Source organism: Fukomys damarensis, unplaced genomic scaffold, assembly GCF_012274545.1.
Source record: "Fukomys damarensis isolate Sample0158 unplaced genomic scaffold, DMR_v1.0_HiC HiC_scaffold_5, whole genome shotgun sequence".
In the NCBI taxonomy this organism is placed as follows: Eukaryota; Metazoa; Chordata; class Mammalia; order Rodentia; family Bathyergidae; genus Fukomys; species Fukomys damarensis.
The window spans coordinates 11,238,615-11,256,281 of record NW_022900917.1 but is presented as its reverse complement, the minus strand read 5'-3'; the positions used below and the strand labels follow the sequence as shown (position 1 = coordinate 11,256,281).

General features: G+C 30.3%; 1 protein-coding gene across 2 annotated transcripts in view; it reads right to left on the bottom strand.

Annotated features, from left to right (window-relative positions):
- Csmd3 (CUB and Sushi multiple domains 3) overlaps positions 1 to 17,667 on the bottom strand; it is a 1,090,649-nt gene that overhangs the window by 669,963 nt on the left and 403,019 nt on the right. The window contains exon 7 of one of the 2 annotated variants that reach the window (XM_010619527.3): positions 11,790 to 12,101. The exons of the other annotated variant lie outside the window; for it this stretch is intronic. Coding sequence (XP_010617829.1) covers positions 11,790 to 12,101 — 312 coding nt within the window. The remainder of the gene's footprint in view (positions 1 to 11,789; positions 12,102 to 17,667) is intronic. 2 annotated transcript variants of the gene reach the window in all.

The following is a 17,667-nucleotide window of genomic DNA, read 5'->3' as shown; positions in this document are numbered from 1 at the left end:
TATATACTATATATACACAATCACTATAGTATATAATAGAGAGAAATTATATAGTGAATTTCCAATATTTGAAATTCTATTGGTAATATTATTTAAAATTATACACAGGTGTCTTTACCTTAAGAGATTTGCGTACAATTATGGTATACTTTCTTATAAAGGCTCCAGAAGGAGTAGTACCGCTTATTGATAGTTTGGGTAATAAGTAGCATAGGTGTACTTTTTTATTAAAGTCATAAACTATCCGTGTGAAATTGTTTCTTTCCTTTCTGCAAATGGAGAAATGGAGAAGGGCTAGCTGGTATGCCCAGGTCATGCATATGCTAATTTATTATTTTCATTAATTTGACTCTGAGACTTCAATACCAGCATCTACGCCACCACCTGATTATGAATGAAATTTCTAGATTCAGTCACAAGTCTCAATTGTGTATCATGGAGAGGCAGAACTAGATGGGATCAGTGTATCTTATCCTCATTTATACTTTTTAATTCAAGGGTAATACAAACTATAAATTATAATCAGTATCTCATTTTAAGGATGTTTTACTTCAACATGGTTTAGAAACTTGATGAAGTAGGTTTAATATAGAAGAGAGCTATGGAGTATATTTCTCTGTCTTTCATATAGTCTCATGGTTGAAGCATAATAATAGGTACTTTATCTTAAAGGTATGAAGACATGAATTAAAGGAAGTATAGAAAATGCCAATTGCTGTATGAAATGCAATTCATCATCTATTCTTTCTATTAAAATTACATTTGGCTGCATTCCTTTTTTAATGGAAAAGTCAAGAAGAATTCAAACTTTTTTTCTTAATGTGAGCCTACTCGAGGAAAACTTCCTAAACTCTCTAGACTCCAAATAAAAGTCAAGTTTGAAATCACTGTCATTTTAATATCATTTACTATTATGAAGAAATGCCATCTTAAGAGCATTTTAAAGAAAGATCAAGCATCGACACTAAAAAGCAATAGTCCGTGATTTAGAAGACAAATGATGTAATTGGGAAGAGAAAAATACCCTATGCAGTGCACCCCAAACCTAACACCATGCTGCTCTGCCATATATGAAAGGTCTGTTCTTCCTAAAATTGTAAAGATTAATTGTGTGATTTCACTCTGTGCACAGCGGGATAGCCATATGCTCTAGAAAACTATATGCAAGAAAAGCAGCTTGTTACAAAAGTGGGTGAAAATGCCCTGAAATAGTTTTGAATAAGATAAAAATGTCTTTAACATAGGACCATTTTCTTCTACTCAAAAGGCAGAGGAGTCTGCTCCTCTCCAGTTTCGAGCACAAATACAAAGTCTATCCCCTTCAAAGTATTCTACAAAGGAAGAGGATTTAAAACTCTTACACATTACCTTCACTTGACCAACTTGTTCACAGTTAAAATAATATGCTCTAATAACAATTTGGGGGAAATTAGCTACATGTAAAGCCGTTTTCCTCTGTGATCTCCAGATTTAGCCTATCCTTTTCTATCAGTTAAACGCATATTATTATTATCTTTCCTTGCTTACTCACTCTACTAAAAAAAAGGAGAAATCTTATAACCTTGTAAAGAATAAGCTATGAACTACCTATGTTTAATAATGGTGAGAAATGTAATATGGTTATACATAGAAAAAAACCAAAATTAAGAAATGAGACCATTGTTAGGGGACAAATAGAGTTAATGTAAAAAGATGTAGGTTTTCTTACAGACTTACAGTGTAACAGGAACACTGGATCCTCAAAAACTTAAAATCTCAGCATGTCTGCAGAGGACTAATTTAAAAGCATGGTTTGAGGGATAGTATTAAATAAAAATGTTAAAATGATTATTTGCAGAGGGCTAGGGATTTAGCTCAGTGTTGCAAAATGAAGGAAAAGAAAGAAAATATAAGAAAAGAAAAAAATGGAAATAAAGTCTTGTAAATAGGGAAGGGTGAAGGGGTGAAAAGAAGGCAGGGTATGGGGAAAAATGAGAACCGACATATACTACATAAAAGTACAAGATCCCAATGATGAATGTAACTGTACTGTACACCTAAAAGATACCAATAAACTCAATGCAAAAAATGGTTACTTGCAGATGCCATTTGTGAATAAAATAAATTTTCATTGCTTAATAGTATTGCAAGTGTCTGTAGTAATTCAGAGTACTTTTTTCTAATATTGTTAAAAATGTAGTATAAGCCTATTAACAAGTAATGTCTAACATTTTTTGTCTTTTTCCAAAAAAACCCAATTTACTCAACAATATAAAAAAGATTGGAAATAAAAATATATATTTACTGATATGAAGGACATTATTTTGATTTTGTCACAAATGTGATGAAATAAAATAATGGAATAGAAAATGTAAATAATAATCAATAAGTAATTAGGTTTTAAAACAATAAATTGATACATTTTTGGACATGAATTTTTAAATTGCTATAAATACCAATACTGAACATAATTTACCACTAACTAACCTAAGTAGGGAAAGATAACATAAAAAGAAAAAAGAACAAAAATTGCAAGATTTTGATAAAGTACTATATATATATATATTCAATATTTATATGTAAGAACCCCAACATCAAGAACTACCTGTTACAGGTATATACTTTGGCAATATCAAAGTTTTCACACTCCAAATGAATAATTAATTAAAGAAACTATCCTATAGAAACCATATGTAACCAAATAATTTTTAATGTTTTAAGTTCTCCCATCAGTTATTTATATTTTAGCGATGCTATGGAAATTATTACATCAGCTAGTCTCATAAGGCCCAGAGAATTAAAGCAAACATTGATATAAAAGTTTTACCATTAACATAAAATTCAAAGATAATGATTAAATATTCATTCATAAGAATATTTATTTGGCAATTGTTTTTATTAGCTTTCTTATCACCATCTTTTATTTATCAGTTAGTCTTTCAAAAAGTTGAAATATAATAAGTAAAAGGAAACTTAAGCCTGTCTTTTTTTATATATATTAATGGCCAAGGTGTTAAAAAATACTCATCTTAGGGTGCAGAATTTAGGGTAAAATTTTAAATTATGAGCTAAAATTTGACTTGATAGTTATTTCATCAGTCAGCCAGCAATTGATTCTTCTGGAAGTATCATGATGAGCATAAGCAAGACCTGAAAAGTTATCATAATTAAGGCTGATCCAGGAAATTTATGTGTGCTACCATATGCTCCCATTCTTATGCTTCCCACCACTAGAATGGCTCCTATGGAAGATGAGTTTCACTTTTGCCTTATTATCTGAGATGGTTTATTAATGTTATTCTTACTGTAGTGGAGGACCAGCTCCCCTAAGGAATGGTAGGGTAGGGGCTGTTCCATAATGGCTGCTGTCTTTCCATGATATTCTCCTCATTTAAACTCATTCCACTCAGTCTAACAGGAATAACTCAGAACTTGTTAAAACTGCAGAATCTTGAGTCCTATTTCAACAGAGTCAGCTCTCACCCTGCATTTAAATAAGGCTGCTATTCTGTGTCTACACTGAGGTTGGAGAAGCATCGACTAAGAAGCAGATGCCAGGTCATTATTACTGTAAACCACACTTCTGAATAATTGTTCTGTCTGTTCCTATTTAAAATTCCTTCTGCAAATTTTTATTTATTTACCTCTCTATATTAGATAATAACTTTTTTCCTTGAGAACGTCTTTCATTAACTCAGACTAAAATGAAGTTCTTTTCTGAGGTCGTTCAGCCAAATTTTCTATTTCTCTGTTTTTCACCTAATTTATATCGCTCTACTGAGCAGAAATCCAGGAAACTTAGATTTTCTTTCTTAACCTAGCAACTCGGTCTCGGTTTGGTGTATTCTTCTCCACAGACTATCTCCTGAGCATGGCAAAGCCTCCTTCCAAGAGCATATGCACCTCCTCCCTGTTAAAAATTTAAAATTTAAACTCATCATTGTGTCTAAAATGCTACTCCACTGAGGCCTTTCCTGAGCATCCACACTAAGGTAACCTCTGTTTAGGACTCAGCCTGTTTTCTTGTTCTGCGGATTCTTTATAACCATCAGAGAATCATTTGTGTAATTGTCTAGGATCTCTTCTCCCCAAAGAATTGGAAGTTCAGTGTAGCAAGGTTTGCTCAGCTTTCTTCAGTATTGTATATTCAAAGACTGGTGCTAAGCAGGGTAAGCAGGGAAAAAGAAAGAAAGAAAAGAGAAACAATAAAGGAAGCAAGGAATGAAAAAATGAAAAATAAAAACAAAAGGAAGAAAAAAGGTAACGGAAAAATGAAGAATAAATAACTAAACTGTGCAATGTGGTACTAAATCAATTAAGAATAACATTTCCTTAGGGGTAATTCTACCTAAGAAACGAACTGGAGTTGGATGCCTAAATAGATTTTGGGGGTGGAATTTAAGGCTTAGATATGTACATTGGGAAAATGTATATCGACTGAACTCACATTTACTAAGATAAGTGTACTGTCAACCTGTAAAGTTATTGTTGGCCACAAAAGTCATTTCTATACTTGTTTTTAGGTAATTTATAAACTCCAATACTCATAAAATAAATACATGTCACCTCAAATATCAAGAGAAATTTTGAGGTAAAAATAAATAACTTAATTGATGTGCAATATTGCAAGTTAGAATCGGACATTTTAATAGTAGAAAAGGGCTGGGGATTTAGCTCAGTGGTTCTGTTGCCTGCCTCCCAGGTGCAAGGTCTCAAGTTTGATCCCAGGTACAAAAAACCAAACCAAACCAAACCAAACCAATCCAAACAAACCAAAAAAAGAGTAGAAAAGACAGTAACAATCATATTTCACAAGCATTCTTTGATGTTTAAAAATACTGTTGTCCGTCCATCAACCTATGTTTCTATGTCTTATTGTTGAGAATTCACTGTTTCCTGAAGCACACACTATATATTTGAACAAAACTGAATAGTAGAGCAATTCTGCTTATATAAAGCTGCTTTGTATCATTAGTGCTTCCACAGACTTAACTTCTACAACCTATGCACAGTACACATTTGATCTCTCTTACACATCAGAACATACTGCATGTTTAACAACAAATACACCTCACTCTCTCCCAGATCACATACTCATTCTGTGATAATTATCTCGCAATAGACCAGTAACTTTTCTCTGTACTCTTGTACCTACAAATTTTCCCATGAGAACAGACAATGTCTAGTATTTCGAATTCATCACATGTTCAGCAAGAGATAAACGATTTAATGAGAACACAATAATTGCTTACTTGATGGATATGTCAGTATCCACCAAAATATATTTAAGTAACAACTCATAAATTAATCTCTTCAACATGACAAAGTTTATGAATACTAAAACAAAACAAAACTGAAAGATGCCTTGGAAATATAGCTTTGTGCTCAATAAAAGTATTCATAAAATTCTTGAAAACAGTATCAGTTGCTTTAAACAGTTGAAAATACTTAAAGTACATTTTTTCACAGCATCATATAACATAGTGCTAGGCACATCGTAGGCACTTAAGAACTATGCCACACAGTAGGCTTTTTTTGCTGTATTATAGCATTGAACTTAGTTTCAAATCATGGACTCTTTACTTCTGAAATAAATGAGAGTCAGGATAAGTATACGGTTTAATGGTCTGCTGTTTCTAATTTGTGTGAAGCTTTGTAAATGTTCAGGTGAGCTTTGTTGAAAAATAAATAAATTATGATATACAAGAAAGTTCTTGCATTTGTTCACAATGAAACTGCTGACCTTAAATGAATAACCATTCTTTTCTTAAAGCTGAAAATAATAATTTACTTCTTATTTAAAACTGATGATTGAAGTAGATTTTAAGTTATAGTTTTGAGGGAAAGATGTCTATATCATATTTAATCACAATTAAACATAATTTCATGATACATTGCTAACCAACTAAAACCCTATTGACATAAATATTAGTATTAAAAATACTGTGAAAAAAGCCGGACCTGGTGGCACAAACCTGTAATCTCAGCACTCGGGAGGCTGAGGTAGGAGGTTTGCTGTGAATATGAGACCAGCCTGGGCTACGTAGTGAGTTCCAAGTCAGTCTCAACTACATAGTGAGGCCCTGTCTCAAAAAACCAAACAAAAAAACAAACAAACAAACAAACAAAACTGTGAAAGAATAGACTATGGCCTGGTAAAACAAACACCAATAATGTCGAGAATATTCTCATAATACATATTTGACTCCACAAGACGCTATAGTTATCGACTTAATTTCGCCTCAGAAATAGAATAAAAAAGAATTAATATTTATTATATATGATACTATATATACATATATATCAAGAAATTCATTAATCAGTGGACTGAAATTGTTGACATATTGAGTAAATAGTAGCAATAGCTTTCCACTCTAATCTCTAAAGGAAAACAATGTCAAAATGTATTACTCGTAAATAAACATATTAATTATTATTTTAAAATGGTATAATTAACAATTTCTCAAGGAAGAATGCCCGTTTATTCTTATATTCAGTGCTACTTAAACCTTATCAAGACATATTATAAAACTTTTCATGGGTTTGACCCTAAAAGAATCTTGAATGAATGAATTAATTAATATTAGGCTGGGAATAGGAAGATGGGTTTTTATACAGTCTTGGCCAGACCGCAATTTCCTCTATAATCAAATGATGTTCTAATAAATGATCTGAAAGATCCTATTTAAGTATAAAAGATGACTCTAGAAATGCAAGACATTTTACTCATTACATTTAACCATATTGCTACATAAGATATTCTTATATTTTAAGTTAATTTTAAGTTTAAATTGCTTAGAGTCATTGTACTGTACTACACGGTTTAGGAATTATTCAAAATATAATTGAAGTAAATATCAAGACATAATTTGAAAAGCGATGTGAAATTCAACAATTCTGATGAATTTAAATATATAATTATATATTTTATCTAATTTTAAACATCTGAATATTTTGAATAAAAAATTGTCTTAAAATGTATTAATATCAATGTAACACTTCTTTTAAATGTATTTGAACACTTCCAATATTTATTTTGGCTATAGTTTCATATTTCTATTCAGCACAAATATCCATGCGAAACATTTTATATGAATTTTAGTAATATAAACACAATTTACTAGCTTCAAGTTGTACTCATCCTTCAAGAATTAAAAGTTTATCTGTGCAGCCTTTCTGACTTTTTCCATTCAGATGTAGTCAGTCTCTCCACTGTATTTCAAAACATTTCACAATTATTGTTATAGCTCTGCTTCTTCATATACATTTTAATTATTATTTTATTAGTAATCTGGACTAGTCCAAGGCAAAGATGAATGAGTATGTATTGAACATCATATCAACACAGGTCTTAATTATTTTACACATTGCCCTGTGAAGAAGCTCTTCCCAGTTACTTGACTGTAACTTGGATACTAAACTTATTTCTCCAGGGTATAGAGTCAACGAAGGGAAACATTTTCACTTAGTGTAGTTTTATGGCTGGAAAACTGTGTTGATAGTGAAAAACTACATTTATATGGAGCGAAAATACCTGAGATTCTCAGCACATCCTTCATGATCATGTTTACTCCTCCTAGCAGCCCTAACGTAATACCATGGTACTCCAGCTAGGGAAATGGAGCTTTAACATGGGGTTGAGCTCTGGAAGTTCACGTGACCCAAGCAAACTCTCCCACATAATAGGCTGCAAAGTGCACTAAAGCTCAGTGAAAAAATGGGCTGAATTCTTACTTTGAGGGCTTTAGATATTAATATAGAATAGTGTGTGTTGTCAATGCATAGTTTTAAGAACATCTAAAGAAACATTCATTAGTACTCTTTTTCTCTTTTACTTTTTAAATTTCAGTATCCAAAGACTTTTCAAATAAAAGAATTGAAAATGGTTTTGTATAATTTAAGAACAAGTAGAAAATGAGCATTTTATTTTAAAAGGAAAATTTAAGTGGAATTATGTTTTTAAATTGAATAACTACAGTAAAGTAAGAAAATTAATTGGAACAATACCCTACAGAGAACTGTAAAAATCTTTGTAACTATCCCAAATTTTAAAAAGCATCCATTAATTTGATAAATGTTACTTTTATATTATAGAATGAATTAAGGTTTAATTTAACATAAATTAATACACAAGTCTGAGTACACACACACACACACACACACACACACACAGGTATAAAGTATCAAACACTGAAACCTCAGTTTCCTTACTTATTCTGTGTTTGTAATAACACTGATGTCAATTATAAACTCTGGAATTGCCTCAGGTTATTGAAAATAGATAAATTAGAGAAATCAGTAATGATCAAAAGACATTATAAAAATGAAAGTTTAACTACAGTACGACTAGATTAAAATCTGAAAAATTCTAAATAATCGCAGAATGCTAAACTGCATGACTGCAGATATCAAAGAAAGAAATATAGCTATCTGTCATATTTATGGTTTAGATGGCAAACAACTTCAGTAAAATAACATCTATTACATCAATATTTGTAAATATTTAATTTATTGACTTTATACTTTACTGGTGTTTAATTATAAATTTCTTTGATGTTAGAGATGTTCAAAAGATATAAGCTAGGGATTTATATTGTTTCATGTAGCAAGTTTTTTAAAAGTTAAAACAGCAATATATTACTGTGAATTCATGAGAATAGTTTTGCTTTTGAAAAGCTGTTTACAAATACACTGGTGAGCCATGACAAAATAGTTATCTTAAATACAGAAATACATAGACATTTTATTATAGTAAAGGAGATAATTTCGAACTTTCAGTACTGTAAGTGGGTTTTTCTAGCAGTAACACTGTGAATTTTCTTTTCCATATTCACAAATATTTTCTACATACACCTGAGGGTCAGCAACTGTACTAGGCACTGTGAATGCAGAATGAATGATCGCACCACCACCAAAAACAGCCTCAGAGAACACAAAATGTTCAGGAAAAGTGAGAGCGCTGATAATTATAAGCCAAGTTAAGTTTAGGTTATAGTGGCAGGTTATTAATGGAAGATCTAATCTTTCACAGGGAACAATTTAATTCTGAAAGGAGAATTATAGTGTTCTTTTTGAAAGAAAGAGAGAATAGCTTATGAGAATGGCTATAGGTAGAAAAGAAGAGGTTTACTTCACACACTAAAAGAAATTATTTGGCCAAGAGAAAGAATTCAAAGTGTTGTGGGCACTGAAGACCCTGTGGTTTCCTAAGTCAGCACCAAGACTTGGCTTTATTCCTAACATCATTTAGAAAACCTTGAAACTTCGGAATGTTTGCTGATGAATAATCAGATTTTATTTTTAAATTACTTATTCTAACTACATTATGAAGAATGGATAAAAGTATAAAAGCTAATTTTTTGTAAAATGTATATGCCCTATAACTCCATTAGGATTCTGATCGGCTATGAGTTTTACAAAAACCTCCTTTAACCACCATATAGTCGTCCCTATGTTCACTGTTTCAACCTCCTGAAGGAAAGTGTTATGTATTATTTATCTTTATTTCTCTTAGAACAAAACATGGCACTCAGTAAGCCCTTTAGACATGTTATGTGAACTAGAATTAGTTTTTCTTTTAAGGAATCCTGCTTTGAGGTCAGGTTATACCAACTTAGATATTTTGATCCTTAAAAATCAAATCTTTGAAGATTGTTTTGTGTCTGAAAATTAGCTATATATGAAGAACTTTTTCAACCATTAAGCAATACACATAAGACAACAAATTTCCTTCATTCTTAACACTGACATTTTTGAAGAGGTTGTCATGTAAATGATTTTGCTCTAAAGCATAAGAGATAAGTAAATAAAATCACTGAGATGGTCATGGTTTACTAGGAGAACTCTAAGAGCCAATTTTAATTAGATATTTTTAAAAAGTATGATTTAAGTCACTATGAATAATAACAAGCATACCCCTATTTTCCACATAATATTTTACATTTAAATTAAACTAAAATAAGGAAGAGGTGTTTATTTGTGACGTACATGGCACCACTGAATAAATCTCTTACTGTTTTAGAAATAATATGGGAAAGGTTAAACAGGTATTGGTTCTTAAATAGCATTGAAGATTATAATAGCAAATGAAAAGTTGTGAGTAGTGATTTCTAATCTGCGAAGAGAGTATTCTACATTTAATTGAAAATTACATGAACATTCTTGAAAATCTTATATGGAATCATTTTCAAATCACTTTATTTAATCTAAAAATGTATTACTACCTTATCTTTTCTCAGTCTGATTTACTGTTCCATGCTCTACAAAATATTAATTTATAAGTACAGAGCCTGTGACAAAACATGAGGGCAAGTAAGTAGCATATGTGTGATAAATAATATTTGCAATAAAACTTACATCATAAATTTTCCTATTTCTATATGATGAATGAAAATTTTCATTTTTTTAAAAATTTTGGTTAGCATGTAATTTTCCAAAGGAAGTAAATATATATATATATTTATTTCACAATATTTTAATTAAAATTTACCCATATCTATTTCCTAGTAATAAGAAATTGAACTGTCTACTTAATTAACTAAATTACAAGTTTCAGCATGTCCCCTATATTCTTACAATATTTTAAAGCATAAAAGTAAACAGATATTCATAGATGTAAATTTAACCCTTTAATAGAGATTAATACATGCTAAAAACTCATTTTAGAATGTGGGAGATTAGATAATCAAAGGAAAAACTTTCAATATAAATTCTGATTGAAAAATGAGCTTCTGAAATATTTTTTTATGAATTGCAATTAATTCATTTAAAAATATATTGATTTCTGTCCTTCTGCCCTAAGAATGAAACAGCTTTTCATTATTATGACACAGTCAGTGTAAACCATGACTGAATACTACATAAACCATAGCCAGTTTAGAGAATACATGACGATGTGTTGGAAAAGATATAGACATTTATATTTGAAATATGTTCAATAAGTTGATGTTTCCATTGCTGCATCTACTAATATGAGTTAACTTTTATTCAGCGCTGCAATGACTTTTTCTTAAAGGGCTCTATGCAACAAGTCAGCAAGAAATAGAAAAACATGTTTGCTACACTATTTTATAACAGATAGACTTACATAAAGTAAACATTGACTTATATTAATTTTCAGTTACTGAGTGGAAAATTACCAATATATGATTTGGTTTAGTGATACTTTTTTTCTCTTAAAAATAAATTAGAAATTTAAGAAATGTTTAACATTGGAGCCATAAGACCAATCAATAGCTGTTACCTTTTGAACAGGAGAAATCTACTTTCAGTACAATCATGATTCAGGCAATAGGAAATTCAGAAAATGAAATACCACACTATATAAAACAATACCAAACGTGTTTCCATTTTTTCCATCCAAAGCTTCTATTTTCTCAAGTATTAACTGTCACTCGTATAATATCAAAATCCCATGCAAACACTGAAAATCGCTATATGGGACCAATCGTCTCCGTGTAAATATGTGCAGGTATGAACAGAAGCTGGCTACTTTATTTTCTGGGTATTTCAGCATCATGAATGGTAGTTAACAACAAAGAAGTATTTAGTACTAGTTTGTACTGTCTTATAATTGCATTATTTTATTTTTATTCTAACCCCCTCCCCCTCCAACATTCGCACCGCACTTTTATTTTTCTTTTAATCTTAATTTCTGTGCTTTCAAATTACTCAAGTTTTGACTGCTGCTATCTCTATTGCTCAGCTATTTAACCTACATGTGACTCTCAGTTCATTATCTAATGAGAATCATTACAAAAAGATAGCTTTGGCTGTAACTAAATGGGGACAAGTAAAATAACATCCAATACCTCTATGAGTAACAACTGCAAGTTCTTTAGTTCTTTCTATCTGCTCAGCATTTCTTGGTCTTCTCCTTGTACTTTGTGTATCTGCTTGATGAGGAGAGAGCCCGTCCTTGGATGTGTTGGGGTCCAAACCTGAATTTCTGAGATTCGTAACTTGCACTCGCTGTTCCTCGGAAACTCTATGGATGGTGACAGCTGTAACACTGGATACAGTAACATCTGCAGGTGTGCTAGCAACAGCAATAGCACCAGTGGTAGTCCTGTTACGCTCCTCTAACTCACCAGTGGAGGTAGTGTGGGTCAATGTAGAAGAACCTGTGGGACACAGTAGCACTACATGCTAACTTTTTCTTTTAAATTTTGTTTTTTTTCTGATAATTTTAATAAACTATTTTTTCTTCTATTACCGTTAAGGATAACCAACATGAAGAGGCAAAACACAGACACGCCACTAAAATGAGCAGCACACTCAAACTGTCGACTTGTTTGTACCAATCAACCTATGGATATATATTACACACAAAATACAGCACATTTTCACTGAAATATATTGGGGGGGTGTGATGGAGTAAACCCTTTCTGGAGTCCTGAACTGTGTTTTCTTCTTTTTCTCTTTTAATTTAGATATGAATTTTAGCAACATATGCCTGGAAATCAAGTTTTGAAGGAAAGGGAAACTAGATAACCACACTTTTTTCAAAAGTATGTTTTGAATAATTTGTGCCATATCCCTTCATACTTGCTGGGAAAAGGATAAAAACTCTATTTTAAGATAAGCAAGGGAAGAACTGAAAATTTAAAATCAAAGGAAAAACGAAAACAAAATAATGGAATAAACTAGACTGAAATTACCATATGTAAATATATATTTTAACCTCACTTGCCAAAATAGCATCTGATATAGTAAAATATTCAATACCATGAGCTATATGTACTTTTAAATTTAACACATTCTCTGAAATTAGTTAATATTTTTCATTATTTCTAAATAAAACTTTAGATTAACCAATGTCCAACTAATTAAAATGAAGCAAATTATTGAATTTAAAAGTGACTGAAAACTACCAGCAGATAAGCAACTTTTGTTCATACAAAAACAGTAGTAAGTAATGATCGGGAATTTCCAAATATCTCATAAACATTTCATAATATGTGCATATTTCCACCACATATTATAATTATATACAATATTATCAAACTTTATCTTTATTGGAGTTTTATTATTTAAATACATGTGTTCAAGGGGTAAGGATGTAGCTCAGTGGTAGAACACTTGCCTAAGATTCTTAAGATCCTAGATTCAATCCCCAGTGTAGCAAAAAAAAAAAAAAAGGGGGAGAAAGAAGTATTTTCACTGCTGAATTAGAATTTTATTTATCTCTTCACTTACATTTGGTAAAAGCTTTCCCTCATAGTGCATGGTTCTTACATAATAAAAAAAAGCTAGTGTTAAAATGACAAAAACACAAAATTGAATGTTACATATTTAAAAGGACCTTGACACCAAAAATGCTAACAAGATAAAAAGAATGAATTTCAGAGCTATGTCACTACCTAGGAATCATAGCTTCAGGATAAAAACTCCTGAATATGTTTGTAAGCCAGTGAGCTGTAATTGTATGTATGTTCCTTGACATTTCAAAATTCTATCCACAATGTTTAATTAAATATTTTAGACAAATTTAGAAATATTTTTGTCATTTTGAAAGAGTAAAATAGCATGATCACTTAATATGGTTGGAGAATGCTGTATTTTTATTCTTTTGTGTTGTAAGTAGGTGAGTAGTAGGCCCATTAATTCTGCTTTTTGGATAAAAGTGAAAAAAAACAAACATGATGTTTTTCATTTGTAGACATGTAAAGAATACATTTCTGCTACTACATTTCTTACAGCCTATGTTTTCATATATTATCTGAATTTAATGTAGATGTAAAAAAATTTAAATGTTACTTATACTTTAGGGAACCAGAGGTGATAGTATAATAATTATCAGATTATTCTAAATATTTTGAAATATTTTATAACATCAATCTTAACAGACTATTATATACATATTATTTTATGAAGATTATGATCCATTAAAATCTTGATGGTTATATACATCAGCCAGTAATATTTATTAAGAAAACATCTAATAATGTTTTTTATTTAATCAAACAATTGATCAACAACTGCTAAAAAATACAATCATGTTATAGTTGGCCTCATGGCAATCACTACTTCTGTGATACTCAGGTGATTATTATTATGAAAAAAGATCCATATCCCTGTGCAAATAATTGAATTGAGTGCTGTAATTTGGAAAGAACATAGGAAATAGAATGAAAAAGTAGTATCTTAAAGTTATTCATAACTTTATCATAACTGCCAGATTCCCAGTGTTTAAAGAAGGAAACCAGCCGGGCCGGACTATACCTGTAATTTCAGCACTCTGGAAGGCTTAGTCAGGAGAACTGTTTGAACCCACTCTGAGCAATTTAGCCACCTAGTGAGACCAAGTATCGGAATAAAATAAAATAAAAAGATAGGGCTGAGGACGTAGCTCAGTGCAAAATCCTTGGGTTTAATTTCCCGTACCACAAAAAGTTAATAAATAATGCCTAACAACCTAGGTTTTAAGTGGAGGAGGAAATAATTTTACTAGAAACATGTATTGCTACTTGTAATAAAAGAGTATGAGAAATCATGGAATTTCTACTCTTTCTAATATGAGTATTCCTATTTTAACAAATTAATAAACTGAATTTTTATATTTCATCAGGTAGCTATTATGATCTGAAAAAAAATTTCTTGCAGTTAGGCACATATAGTTATTTGCTAATTCTTAGGAACCAGTTTAGAATGAGTCTATAACATATCATTCAAAACACCCACCTTCCAGAAGATCCCTGGAAGTAAATAAAATTCCAGACCAAAAGCTGGAAGTTAAAACTGATGTTTAGTTCTATTTCATCTCAGGATTGCTAGCAATCCGAGTCTTCAAATTTTCTGCCTTAGAACTATAACTCCTATCAATGATGGCAGTGATTCTGTATTATTTCCTTACCCTGAAATTGGTATAGGATTTAATGTTCAAAGAAAGTATTGAAGAATTCTTTTTAAAAATCAAACTCTAACTAGATATATATTTCAACCAAATATTTAACTAACCAGTTCTTACGTTTTAATATGTGCTGTTTTCATGTTTTCTGTTTCCCTAAAATACGAGGTAAGCTTATAGAGGTTGAAACACTGTATATCCTGTTTATTGCTGAATTCCTGTTACAGTATCTAGAAAAGTGCCTGGCATACAATAGATGTTCATTCTTCAAAAGAAAGTATAAATGGATGAATGATTTTAATAATGAGGCTAAAATCATAGTAGAAAAAATAGAAAAGGGTAAATGTCATACAATATGACATTTATAATAGATACCAAGGCAACGTCACATTGGAAACACTGACCAAAATGAAAGGAAAATCCAAAGAATGAAGAAGAAATAATGAATTTTGTTTTTTAATTTTCAAAAAATTCCTTTTGAAAAAGTGTGGACTCTGAAGATTTGGTTGCATAAGTAAGAATCACTTGGAGATTTTTGTTGTCATTCCCAAACATAAAAGTTTACTTTAGTGATGTGAACTGGGTTTGTTTATGAATGTAAAATGATACATTTGTTGTTACCAAAAAGGTAGGATTTCATCTGCTTTTAAGTAGGGAAGTTTGATACATATAGTGAAGCTAAAAAGAAATGATACCTACTTGTTCTGTAAGTCAATAAATGACTCAATATCAAACAATTATAAATGTATAGGTATAATCATTTTATTTAAAATATAAACCAATTTAGAAAGTTCACTTTATGAAACAGATTTCTGAATCATCAAATTTCATTACTTAACATGTTAAAAATCACTCAAGGTTTTTACATGAGTAACTGTAATGTGATAACGGCAAGGCTGGAAAAAGCCTGAAAATTATGAAAAGCAACAATCCAGTTTAAATATATAATATAGCTTATCCAAAATTAAAATGCGATAATTTACTTTCTTTCTTAATGAAGTATGCAACACAATTACGTAAACATTATCCTTGATAGCACAGTTAAATGCATACAAGAAGACATACAACTCAAATTAAAGGAAGAAAATGTACATTCAGAAAACTCATACTTCATTTGAAATCAAATCATGTATACAAGAAGCAATTTATCACAATTAGATTAACCTGTCATTAAATTATTTTATATATAATTTTAAATAAGATGTTTACAATATAAAAAGTATCTGAAATATATTTAACAGAACATTTTCCAATACAACAAAAATAAAATGAAATGATTTACATATATAAACATGCTTCTGTAAATAATAATTTTATGTCACATTTGAATTCATGGTAATGGAAAAATGATGTTGTGCATGCAAATTATTAATTGATTTCATAATATTGCATAAAATATTAAATTAGAATTTTATTGTGTATTTTAAGAAAATTAAGCTTAGATGGATTTTTAATTTCAGCAATATGTCCACAAAAGACTAACCCTGAGGCTTTAATAAATACATAATTTAGAAAATGTACAAAGTCAAACCTCAAGTCAAAACTAAATTAAAATTCCTTTTTATTCAAGTAAATTTTTAGTCCTATAGATTATTTTCAGATTTGGTATGTTGCTTGGATGCAACTTCTCATAAGAAAACAAAATATGCTGCCAAAGATGCACGTGGGTTGTCACTGTGTGTGTGTGTGTATATATATATGTATATGTGTGTATATGTATATGTGTGTATATGTATGTGTATGTGTGTATATATGTGTGTATACGTGTGTATATGCATGTGTGTATAAATATATGTATGTATATATGTGTGTTGTATATGTGTGTGTTTGTGTATATATGTGTGTGTATATGTATATATGTATGTGTGTATGTGTGTGTGTGTGTGTGTGTGTGTGGAGATATATATCTCCACACACACACACACACACATACATAAGGCTTCAATAATTACTATTTTCAACATAATTCAAACTATTCAAAGATGTTGCTTTTATATATCTAAGTTTGGCACATTATTTTATACAAATTAGCTTCCTATATCATGTTCCTTCCTTTAATTTTATTTGAAACATTTGAATAAAAATTTAACAGAATAGTAATAAAGACAAGGAAAATGTTATAAACATTTAAAATGAAACCATGCAAAACAAAAATGTATATACACAAAATAAAGTCGTACCAAAAATACCTAAATACTACTGTGACAATTCCATGATATTTGTTGCTTAATAGGATATAATTCAATTTTTTGTTGTTTTTCTTCTTCTATTCCACATTACTTACATGAATAGCATAGGAAAACATGCAAACATGAGAACATTTGAAAAGTAATTAAATATGAATATATGGTAAAATAAAGACATCGATCTGTTACATGTCAACTCACCATTTTTACTAACTGTAGTATACTTGGGAAAATAAAGTACTTTGTATTTCAAACATTAATTCCAGCATCTTAAAATTCACATAGTCTGGTATTTAATAGTTTAAATTAGTAGATATTTGTATTTTTCAATATGCAAGTTAGAGAAGAAATGGGAAAACATGGATATAGAAAGTAGTGCTTAAAAGTGCAAAGATAACCAAAATGTAAAAACTTTTGATCAATTGTTACTCCCTAAAAGAATTTTAACTGGATTTTTAAAAATGTCTATATTAGTCTTAAGATATTTTTGCTTTTAAATTAAAATAGCATATGTGTGTTAGAGGTACATAAGATTGTGATGTTTTGTCTTAAAGAATATAGCATACCCTAGCAATGAAACCATTCACGAAAATAAAAAAAAAAATGGTATAACGAGCATGCAAATTTTTGAGATTCTATAAAGTAAAAAGAAGT